Source organism: Heloderma suspectum, chromosome 1 (assembly GCF_057233095.1).
Source record: "Heloderma suspectum isolate Gila_16-S chromosome 1, 16-S_ref, whole genome shotgun sequence".
Taxonomy (NCBI): domain Eukaryota; kingdom Metazoa; phylum Chordata; class Lepidosauria; order Squamata; family Helodermatidae; genus Heloderma; species Heloderma suspectum.
In genome coordinates this window covers 162,124,553-162,137,039 of record NC_139458.1, presented here as the reverse complement: position 1 = coordinate 162,137,039, position 12,487 = coordinate 162,124,553, and the positions used below count along the sequence as shown (strand labels likewise).

The window sequence follows — 12,487 nt, the reverse complement described above, 5'->3', positions numbered from 1 at the left end:
GTTTGTTGTGATCCACACAATCAAAGGCTTTAGCGTAGTCAATGAAGCAGAAATAGACGTTTTTCTGGAATTCTCTTGCTTTCTCCATGATCCAGCGAATGTTGGCAATTTGATCTCTAGTTCCTCTGCCTCTTCGGAACCCAGCTTGTACTTCCGGTAGTTCTCGGTTCGCATACTGCTGAAGCCTAGCTTGTGGGATTTTGAGCATAACCTTGCTGGCATGTGAAATGAGCGCAATTGTACGGTAATTTGAACACTCTTTGGCATTGCCCTTCTTTGGAATTGGTATGTAAACTGACCTTTTCCAGTTTTGTGGCCACTGTTGAGTGTTCCAAATGTGTTGGCATATTGAGTGCAGCACTTTAACAGCATCATCTTTTAGGATTTTAAATAGCTCAGCTGGAATACTGTCATGTCTGCTAGCTTTGTTGTTACTAATGCTTCCTAAGGCCCACTTGACTTCACTCTCTAGGATATCCGGCTCAAGTTCAGTGACCGCACTATCATGGCTATCAGGGACATTCAGATCTTTCCTGTATAGTTCTTTTGTGTATTCTTTCCACCTCTTCTTAATCTCCTCTGCTTCTGTTAGGTCCCTGCCTTCTTTGTCCTTTATCATGCCCGTTTTTACACAAAATGTTCCCTTGAGATCTCCGATTTTCTTGAAAAGATCTCTAGTCTTTCCCATTCTATTGTTTTCCTCCATTTCTTTGCATTGTTCATTTAAGAAGGCCTTCTTGTCTCTCCTTGCTATTCTCTGGAACTCTGCATTCAGTTGGATATATATTCCCCTTTCTCCTTTGCTTTTCGCTTCACTTCTTTCCTCAGATACTTGTAAAGCCTCCTCAGACAGCCACTTGGCTTTCTTGCATTTCTTTTTCTTTGGGATGGATTGAGTTGCTGCCTCTTGAACAATGTTACGGACCTCCGTCCGTAGTTCCTCAGGCACTCTGTCTCTCAGGTCTAATCCCTGAAATCTATTCCTCACCTCCACTGTATATTCATAAGGGATATGATTTAGGTCATATCTGAATGGTTTAGTGGTTTTCCCTACGTTCTTCAATTTAAGCTGAAATTTTGCAAGAAGCAGCTCATGATCTGAACCACAGGCAGCTCCAGGTCTTCTTTTTACTGACTGTATAGAGCTTCTCCATCTTTGGCTACAAAGTACATAATCTGATTTCGATACTGACCATCTGTGGATGTCCATGTGTAGAGTCGCCTCTTGTGCTGTTGGAAAAGAGGGTTTGCTATGATCAGCGTGTTCTCTTGACAAAACTCGATTAGCCTTTGTCCTGCTTCATTTTGTACACCAAGGCCATGCTTGCCTGTTATCCCGGTGATTTCTCGACTTCCTACTTTAGCATTCCAACCCCCTATATACTTCGCTGATTCCCAAGATGTCGAAGTTCAATCTTGCCATCTCATGTTTGACCACCTCCAGCTTACCTTGATTCATTGATCTGACATTCCAGGTTCCTAAACAATATTGTTCTTTACAGCATCGGATTTTCTTTTCACCACCAGACACATCCACAGCTGAGTGTCCTTTCGGCTTTGGCCCAGCCACTTCACTCTTTCTGGCGCTACTTGGAAATACCCTCTGCTCTTCCCCAGGAGTATATTGGACACCTTCCGACCTGAGGGGCTCATCTTCCGGCGTCATCTCTTTTAGCCTTGTGATACTTTCCATGGGGTTTTCTTGGCAAGAATACTGGAGTGGGTTGCCATTTCCTTTTCCAGTGGACCACATTTTGTCAGAACTCTCCGCCATGTCCTGTCCGTCTTGGGTGGCCCTGCACAGCATAGCTTATGGCTTCACTGAGTTACTCAAGCCCCTTCGCCACCACAAGGCAGTGATCCATGAAGGGGCATAGTTAGTGTAGACTCCTTTAAATCAATGGGCCTTAAGTTAGTTTATGACTTAAATAAATCCTATTGATTTATTCTAAGTATGACTAAGTCTGGATACAATCCCAGTAATTTAAAAAAGCATTACAAGAGAGTATACTTCACTTATTCAGAAGATATGAGGCCATTCATAATATTTGCTTAGACAAGACGTTTTGAAGAACAGAAGCAATATTCAGTTAGTTATCTTTGCTATGGAATGACACAAAGATGACTGAATTGGTTAACTGGGAACTTAGGAATTAATGGGGTTTGCATAATGCTATTCTACCCTAAACAACTTGGGACCAGGACACCTAGCTGACTGTCTTGCCCTAAATACATCTAGTCAATCCCTGACAACTTCCAAGGAGACGTTATTGGTCAATCCAGTGTCACCAGGTAACATCCCATAAGCAGGCCTTCTCTATAGTGGCACCCACCCTTTGGAACACCCTCCCACATGTTTGAGAAACAAACTGTACCAGGCTGTAAACATCTCTTGAAGACATATTTGTTTACATAAGCTTTCCCTGGCTTGTATGGATTGTGACACTGCTGTTTTATTACTGTCTTTATTGTAACATTTAACTATTTATTTTATACTGTTTTTATATTGGTTTTATACTGTTATGTATTTATTGTGAACCGCTTAGAGATTTTTTTGAATATTAAGCGGTATGCAAATATTATAAAGTAAGTAAGTAAGTAAATAAATAAATAAATGCCATATTTGGATCTGCGATTCTTCTACGCATGTTGGCAAGTTCAAACTGTCATATTCTTCCACAAAATCTTGTGCATGCACACACAGCTGTGTCAAGAAAGGGTTGATTAACAGGTTTGCACATCCTGGGAGTAGGCAGCCATTTTCATAGTTGTTACTGAATAGAAAGTACTGACAGAACTTTACAAGTGGTACTACAGATGCACATAAACAAATGATAGCCTTATTAATTCTATTATTCCTATGATAAAAAGGCATCCCCCTCTGCAAAAAATAAGAACGTTCAGGAGTGGGTGCAATGGAAGCTTTCCACAATACACAACAGCTGTTTACTCCACTATAAAAACTGATGACTATTTTACTGTAAGCATACATATCAGCAAGTTATGACTTAGCAGTCAGTCTCCAACAAGTGTATATGTAGCTTATAGATGTGCAATATCTTATTCACACATGAGGTATAGTTTCTTTACCAATACCTCTGTACACCATTCTAGGGGAAAGTAATGAGACCTAAATGTGGTCAGTTATTGTAACTTGTAGGTCAAGACAGAAGTCAGAGAGCTGGATACAATACAAAGCAATTCCATTTTAACTACTTTGACTTGGCAACACATTTTACATTATTATCCAGTTAAGTGCCCTTAAGGCACAATTCTATGCATGTTTAGACCAAAATAAGCCCTATAACATCCAGCATCCCCCAGCCAGGATACTGCCTGGGGAATGCTGGGAACTGTAGTACATTTTCCTGTCTAAACATGCATAGGATTGTACCTTTACTTCATCTAATTATGCTATGTAGATGTATCCAGTATATGAACACAAAATCATTATTCCAATGCTTCTCTAAAAACCCCCATCTTAAAATGCAAGAAAAAATCCACCTTGTTTTTCTTGTCTTCTGAACCGCAGTACTTACTTCAAGAGGTCTTTATCCTTGTTCAGGTGCTGGAAAAAAGATGGCTCGCAGATAAGCTGATTTTCTTGGCAAATCTGCTTACATGATTTCCCAGTTGCAGCAATTTTAACCTGAAGGGCACTTAGTGGGGGCCACATCACTTGTCCATGGCAGAAATCCTGAAAGAACATAGTGTATTTCATGACTATATAACCAAAAACAAATAAATGTGTTCACTTAATATTGCTTTTAAAAGCTTCAAAGAATCTCCAGGCAATTTGATCAAGATTGCAATGTAACCAGCATGGATCCCACAGCCCTGATGTCATGGGCTCTGCAAAACTTACAAGCTTGTTCTGTCTCTAAACAAGCGTGCATATGATTACCATGATTTCTATAGGTTGAAAAGAGTTTTGGTGGTCTTATTATTATGGACTAAGTGAGGCAGATTGGATGGAGACACAATGACATCAGGAAGGCTATCCAATGAACTTCAGGGCTGGCAGTAGGTATTTCAACTTTGAACTTAACAGGGGAAACTAGAACTGTACCACACAAACCCTCTACTGTAATCTTTAAAGAAGGGTAGCATTAAGTGGAAGGAAGTATGCCTATTCTTCACCAATATTTACATCTATCACATTTGCTACTTGACGAAGAAGAAGACGACGACGACAAATAGGTGATAACGGACAAGATATGGGGCTCATACTGTTCTTGTAATGGTCTAACACTCCAATCCTACGAGACAGGTTGGCTCTAGGTATGAAAGTTATGAAAGGTATACTACCACAGTCTTATCACTTTCAGCACTCAGTTGCAGAACTGTCATCATTTTGAAAAATTAATGTACAGATGATCCTAGAATAATTAGCTGTGTGGATAAGAATCACAGCCTTCTAAAGAACTGGGGGTGGGGGGGGTCCAGTAAAGTATCAAAATACATCACTTTTGAGCCTATTCCAGTATGTTTATTTTCACTAGGGAAACACATGGTTGGTAAAGACTCAAAGGCTGAGCCACCACAGAAGTCATTCCCAGCTGGATACATGGACGTGCTGCAGTGGTGTAGATGTTTGTTACACCGCTAGCTGTCATCATTTCCTGATTCAATGTAGGACATTATGCAAATAGGTTGCAGAGCACAGAATTGAGTGGGAAAGTAGTGGGGAGACTGAGAACAATTTCTGCTATATTAGCCTAAGCAGATCTTAAATAGTGGGATAGAACCTCTTCTCTGTGTTGTTTTTTACCTCAATCCTAAAATACAACAAGCAGATTCCCCTGGACTCACCAGCCACTATATCTAGGGAGGTCCTGCTTCTTCAGCAAGTATATATTAGACCTACCTACCACCCAGACCTAGATGGTACTACCTAGCACAGAACACAAGCAGACAACATTCAAAATTCTTTCCTACAATTGATAGTTGATCAACTAATATTAAGGGTATGTTCTATCCCCAGGCAGTGGCAGACAGAGCCAGAAAGCTCAGTTTTCCTACTCCCTTGTTTGCCATAGACAATGATATTATTACAGAATATTATTAATTAAAATTATTTTTAGGCCACCTTTCAGCCCACAGAATCTCAACCTTTAAAATACACATTTAAACACAGCCGTTAAAAACAACAACAAAAAAGCCTGAGAGCGGAGCGACCTCTCAGATTCTCATTAAGAATCTGTCCGATGAAAAGCAAGCAGTGAGGGGGGCTAGTCTAATCTCGCTAGGGAGGGAGTTCCATGATCAGGGTAGTGTGATGGAAAAGGCAGCATGTAGCAAAATGCTATAATTCAATGGCAGGGTACATGCTTTTCATGCAAAAAGATAGGGCTGGGAAGGGCTCCTGTCTGACATCATGTAGAACTGCTGCCAGCTAGTGGCCAATGCTGAGCTACTTGGGCCAGTGGTCCGACTCGGTAACGTAGCTTACTATATTCTTTTCTGCCCAGGTCCCCTAATGCAGCAAACATCAATCAATAAATTACTAACTAATCAAATAAAAATATTAAATAGAACAACACTGAAAAATTAGCAGCACAGCAAAACAGCATCCCCAAGCCAGTACAGTAAAATGAACCATCTGTGCCAAAGGGATGCCAAAACAGGACACTTTCCACAAGACATCAATAAAGAGGCCAACTGGACCTCCAAAGATAAGGAGTTCCAGAACATGGGGAAGGTTCTGTCCCATTTACCCACCAGCTGTCATTCCAGTGGCACAGAAAGCAGGCTCTCTGCATAAGACCTAAGTAATTGGGCAGGATCATGTTGGAGGAGGCAGTTCTTTAGATCGGGGGTGGGTAGAAGGTAGATCTTTAGATGCTTTAGATTTCACCTCCCAGAAGCTCTTGCCAGCATGGCCAAAAGTCAGGAATGCTGGGAGTTGAAGTCCAAAACATCTGTAGATCTACTTTTACACCACTCTTCCTTTAAATATCCTGGTCCAAAACCAGCATGGAGAAATTCTTGACTCCTGTGAAACACAATGGGTCAAATAGTAGTCTCCTAGCACCACCTTCTGGGACCTGTCATGCAGGCAGGACTAGGGCCAGTCCAAATGATTTCTCCTAGTCCTACCATGAACGGAAGGTTGATGGTACAGACACACTGTCTAGTTCATGGCATATGTATCTACCAGGGTGACCAAGGCAGTCTCAATCTCAAAACCAGGTCAGATGCCAGACTGACAAACAGCATGTACTTGGATATGAGGAAGATCACGCTTCAAATACAGGTGTTGGTCCTCCTATTCTTCAAATACATGGTCCTCCTGTGGTGCGCATGTGCTTAGTGAGGAGCAGTTCAATTGAACCCTGTGCTGGCTTCTGCCCATGTGGGGAAGTTATTCAGTGGTTTATTATGACTTTTAAGGTTTTCAGACAGGAGCCAATATCAGGTCTGCCTAGCCTGAAGTACTCCTAGGTCTTGACTCTAGTAAGCTACAGTTATCTAATCTCTCCCAATATGCTGGACCATATTCCTTTGGCTCTTTAAGATGCAATTGCACCAGGACAAATGTGTGAAACTCTCCTGGCAGCAGGGAAGCCTGCTGGGACATTATACACACAAAAATAACCGAATGTGATGAACTTTTTGGCTGTCATTTTACCTCCTGTATACTGGTAATTCTCTGATCAGATATAGACCAGTCTTCCCCAACCTGGTGCCCTCCAGATGTTTTGCTGGCTGGGGCCAATGAGGAGTCCACAACATCCCAGATCATAGTGTGAAGGCACATGAGGCAGCTACCTTGCTGAAGCTAAGCAGGTCTGGGTCTGGTCAGTCTTTGGAGTGGACGCCACCTGGGAACCACATGTAGCCACCTTGAGTCCCACAGTGGAAGAAAGGTGGGGTATAAACGTAATGTAATGTAATGTAATGAATGAATGAATAAATACATATGGAATTCCCCAACTGTGTGTCCTCCAGAGATGTTGTCTATGGTGGCTGGGGCTGATTGGAGCTCAGATCTAAAACATCTGGAGGGCACCAGGTTGGGGGATCTGGTATGGACCATGATAGCTTGCTTCAGTAAGAAAATAAATTTTCTTCACTAAAACAAGCCCATCAATACTTGAGATATACTTAATTGGCAACAGTTATTCTTGTATGCAATACTTCTTAAAAATAAGGTTTCTGTTTAAATTAAAATTGTGCTTGTTTCTAATATTGAAGGAAACGTCTTCATATGCATACTCTCTCTCCCTTTTTGTCCTAGCATATACAAGGGGTTTTTTTACAAGCTGAAAATTAGGTTGTGGATTAAACAATAGCTGGAGAAACAACAGCTTTCATTTATTTCATCCCTCCCCTGAAGATGTTCACTTTACAGTATCAGTAAACAAGTGATACTAACAAGTATCAGAGTACTATTAGAACTACTTTGGAAGTTAAAAGCCTTAAACTAACATCCGTGATGCCTGACCTCCTCACCATGGTTTGTTGCCCTACCGCAGTTTGTTTTCTCAATCAAGGGTTGTTCATTTCCCTCTTGCATTGCCCACTCCCTCCCAGTATGCCAAATGCCTTTGTGGTGCTATAGTCACCATATCCTGCTTGAGGGTAACTTAGGAGAGTAGTAGAATATTCAAAGCGATAAGGATGTCATCCATGAAGAAAGATGTTTAAGTAGAGCTGAGACTGGATCTAAATTAGGAAATAATGTCCCTTATCCGTTTCAATATTTACAAATATCCAGCTGTATGAATACAAATATTAACAGATGAAGTTTAATGACACATTTAACAAAATTTGAAGAACTGATATGCAATCTGAATGAGAAAAAAGGAATACTTATGAAATATATGATACTATGGGTTGAATCCAGAATTGTTAATTCTGCCGGCAGGAGTATTCCCAAGAGGAATTCTGCTCAGAATCCTCCTGCTGCCAGAAAGTTGGTAGTGGGGGATGTGCAATTCTTGCTGATTCCTCCTCACTCTGCAGTTCCTTGAGCCACTTCTCCCATTTTCCTGGAGGGTCCCCCAGTATTCTGGAACACATATGGAGGCATAGGGGACTTCAAGGGAAGGGGCTTATCAGTGAATCCTCCATTCAGCCAGCAGAAAAGCTCCATTGGTCAAATGCTACTAATGGAAGGAGCCCTTCTATCCATAGGATGCTTTTGCTGGATCCAACCCTATGTTACAAATGGATGAAAGATTGGGTAACAAGTTTGAAGTTGAATGGGAAAATGCATTAGGGAGAACTAATACATTTATAAAATGTCTGGCAATGTCATGTCTCAGTATTAGAGAAAATCACTGTACCAGTGATATTTAGCACCAGGATGTTTGAATAATATTCATAAGAATGAATCAGAATAATGTTGGAGGTATGCACAGGAGAATGCTAATTTCTGGCATATACGGTGGCTTTGCTCTAAGATTCCTAATTGTTTGGACCCATTCGTAATATTACTTGCTTATGTAAAAGAAGGAGTGAAAAAATAACATCATGAGATGGTTTGGAATTTGTTAACAGGAACGAAGATATTGATTGCTGTGAAAAGGAGAAGTAGTGAAGCTCGTCTAGCATTCCGTGCAAGCAGAATGCTAGACTAGATGGACCTTTGGTCTGATTCAGCATGGCTCTTATGTAAAGTTATGGTTACTTAAGATTTGGCAGGCTGCAAAAATTGTAAAATTAATGGACTTTATTCAATGAAGTGGTAGGAGGAAAGTGAATGAAACTTTTTATGAGAATTGGCTGCCTTTTATAAATTTTATAGAAATGAGATATGGTCTGGATATTAACAGATATGCATTTAATTTAATATGAAGTACAAGTAAATTTAATTCCTTGGTTTTGTCTTGTTAATTGCATCAATTATATCTAGGAAAGTCATGCTATGTAGGAAAGTTGTGTTTCATGTGGGATTTATGTTGTGTTCTTTTGTGCTGCAGATATTCAGGAGGTTTGAGATATTTATAGTGTTTGGAGTATTAGAGGTATTTATGATGACTTTATAATACATGTTAAAGTTATTGTATTGGGTATTAGGAGTATATATGGTAATGTAAATATTGTAGGGTTTTAAAATATATTGTTTATGTCTTGTCTTGTTTTATTTTGTAATTATTTTAGAAGAGTAAACGGAACAGGGCCTGCTTAAGTGAATTTTGTTCTTTGATTGATTGATTGCATTTATTTCCTCTTGCAAGGAACCAAGGCAGCTTACATTATCCTCCTCCTCTCCATTTTATCCTCGGGTTGATTTATTGACTTTCTGATTGGAAAGTAATCTAGATAAGGAATTTGTATAGACCACAGTGATCATATAGACCATAACGATCAATTGCCTCTTCAGATGTTTGTATGTATCATTTCTTCTTTTTATAGTTAAGTTTGATTAATGATAATATGATTATTATGAGAATACATGGTTAAAAAAAGAAATTTAAAGGAATTTAAAATTAACATAATTTAGATGACTTCCTTTGTAAAGTTAGTGAAATTGTTCACAGCACTGTCAAGTTCTATTCAGTGAATATTGGTAAAAGGGTGGCTTATGCAGAAAATCTGCACACACAAAGCAAATATCTCTTGATATGGAGAGCATACCTGTTTCTCTATGAACACGTTCATTCTCTGGAGCATTCCTTCACATGTGAATTCAAAGGGCAAGTAAGGTTCAATCTGTTAAAGAGATATTAAGTTATTAAGTGTTTTGAAAGTCCATCTGTAAATATTGACATAAATAATTCACTTCTTTACTGAGCCCCTGTGAATATTCTGGCCACATAAAAATAAACTATAAACTCAGCAACATTCACAGCTATAGTATTTCCTACCCAATTTTTAAATTAGGTCTCTCTGTAACTAGAGAAACATCGTTATGTTTTTTCTAACACATATATTTTAGTAATTTGTAATTTTCCACATTGAGGCAGCTTAACTCATTCAGGATACATAACGCAATGTTATCTCCCTGGTACACGTATATGCTGATATGATTGTCCAGCTATATAGGATGAGCCCAAAGGGACAATTACCCTTTCTAAGAGTTCAGCGAGGAACATACATGAAAATGTTGAAAAAGAAATTACCTACGGAATAATGCCTTGGTTTATAGCTCTCAAAGGGATATAAGAACTGTTATCTCTTGAAATAATATTAAATATTTGTAGGACATATGCTATTCAGAATATGTAAGTTTTGCATATTGATTAGGAAAAGCTTAAACAAGATCAATGTGCATTTGCAAGACTACCACATTGTAGCAAAAAGCCTTCTAGAATTCTTTCTTTTTGATAAGTTAAGACTCATTCTAATAACTTCTGATATGTTTTCTGCACCTGGATGTTTCCATTTCACTATTAGGCATTGAGTACAAAGATTTTTATTTCTTCTGACCTTTTGACTCAAAATTGCTTTAACTGCTTTCTCAACTTCAGAAAGATCGTTGATGTTTACAGTCCAAACGTGAGGCCTCCCAATGTAGACTTCAGCATAGGGGTGTTGAGATGTCAACTGAAAGAAAAGTAGTCAAATATCATCTTTCTGGACATAATGTACCTTCCCTGAATCCTTTATCTTGCTTCCTTTCTAGGCAGAGAATGCTTTACTGAGAACTTCCCCCAAATATACTGACTCTCTCCTGCACTATTCCAAACTACGTCCTTGCCTGCTAATAAAATTTTGTCATAGGTGCACATGCAGCTATCATGATGAAGTCATATTATGCATTGAAATGGAAACAATTAATATGCCCCAGCCCTCTGAGACTAACTCAAGCATATTAACGCGATAGTCCATGTTTATTTTTGGTGCCTTCATTTCTGTAAGAGTCTTCTGAGTTAATGCTATGTGCACAGACTTATAGTTCTGGACACCCAACACTTTGCCTATTGCCATGCTCAAGCTGATCAATGGTAGATTTAATGAGTGTCAAAGGTGAGCCAGGTCACTAGGAGCTACTCAGCTGTAGGAACAATCTCTGTATGAAACAGCTCTTTCACACCAACCCTTTGAGGTGGTTCATTATTCAGAAATACCTTACTAAGAAAAGAGAGTACACAAAGCCACCCCGTACATTTGCAGCTGAGCAGGGGCTTGAACCACGATCTCTCTTGCTTTATCTTCCAGACTGTGCTAGAACTGGACTGTAAATACAGCACACGGTGATGCTATATTTACAAAGCTAATCCTTCTTGTGGACACATACTTGGAGAAAAAACAATAAATGAATCTGATGAAGTGGGCAGTGTCCACGAAAGCTTTGCCATAATAAATTTGCTAGTCTTTAAGGTGCCACAAGACTTTTTGCTGTTTTTGCAGCAGCTGATTAACACAGTTACCCCTCTGGAAATACTTAGAGGAAGACTCCTTAACAGTTTATTTGTGCTGTCCAGGGTGGAAGTACTTTTAAAAATGCCATTAAAGAGGTTATTGGTACTCACGTAGTTTCTGAAAAGAATGATTACCTTATTCCATTTTGCTACCAACAGGCCACAATAAAATATGATTTTTCATGCCTAACTCTACCCTTTTTTATTATGTTAATGGCCCATTTGATTAATCTGTCACAGCTACACTTTTGTTTGCACTTTAATAAACTAGGTGTGGTCAGCATACAAGATTCAGGGTGCTGACTGTGCTACAATCTCAATACTCAGGCATTGTAAAAGCTAAATGAGCGTGTGTGAGAAAACAGGCACCAGGATGTGAAATAAGCTCTCATTAACAAGTAACAAGGTCTAGCAAAACAATGTCAGTGGCTGTGGGGTTTTTTCTTTTTCCTGAAAGTTGGGGAGAATTTAGGATTCTACATTAACTGAGCAAAACTGAATGTGGGTGTTTACACAGTAGAATAAGCTCTTGTACTCTAAAGTATTGTTAAAACTGTCATTTATCTGTTTAATGGAAAATAACTTACTTTTTTTTAAATGTGCAAAAATAAAGCACAGAAACTGGCCTCCAGGGAATTACACATTTGGATTTTTGCTTCACATCATGATAATTTCCTCAAAAATGAAACCAATGGGATGATTTAAGCATTAATTCTACTGCATCATACTTTCAAAATGTGAACAATAGCAGGGGATTTTGTGTGTGTGGGGAGGTGGGGTGGACTTGAAGTCAATAATTTCAGGCCAACAGTATGCTATAACAAGAGCAGTAACGTACAGTACTTTGGTGTCATGTTTGAAGAAATTAAAAAATGATGTGCTACAAAACTTGCTGTTCACATATTCCAACCAGCTGTATGCACAAAAGAGCACTAACAACAGGAACTGTAGATGGGGTATTAGGAGCTTACCTCTCGGAGGGTTGGCTTTCCTTTGAAAAAATCTGTGTTTTTGCTGCTTTTGGGTGGATTAAACTTTGGATTCAGAAATGCGCATCCATTTGCAATAGCCTCTAGAGGTGCAGGCCCCTCATACGGAAAACCAAGGCCAACAAAAAGCTGCAAAACAGAAACACTGGTATCATTAGCCTTTTATTCATGCTAGTCTTTAGAGAC

General features: G+C 39.4%; 1 protein-coding gene across 10 annotated transcripts in view; it reads right to left on the bottom strand.

The window, feature by feature from the left end:
* MGAT5 (alpha-1,6-mannosylglycoprotein 6-beta-N-acetylglucosaminyltransferase) overlaps positions 1 to 12,487 on the bottom strand; it is a 197,722-nt gene that overhangs the window by 17,099 nt on the left and 168,136 nt on the right. For 9 of the 10 annotated variants that reach the window (XM_084808742.1, XM_084808752.1, XM_084808717.1 and 6 more), the window contains 4 exons: positions 12,284 to 12,430; positions 10,378 to 10,494; positions 9,586 to 9,660; positions 3,540 to 3,697 (listed from right to left, as the gene is read on the bottom strand). In XM_084808742.1, the coding sequence (XP_084664868.1) occupies positions 3,540 to 3,697; positions 9,586 to 9,660; positions 10,378 to 10,494; positions 12,284 to 12,430 (497 nt within the window). Of the gene's footprint in view, positions 1 to 3,539; positions 3,698 to 6,631; positions 6,846 to 9,585; positions 9,661 to 10,377; positions 10,495 to 12,283; positions 12,431 to 12,487 lie in introns of those variants that run through there. The other variant, XR_014784184.1, reaches the window with a different exon arrangement.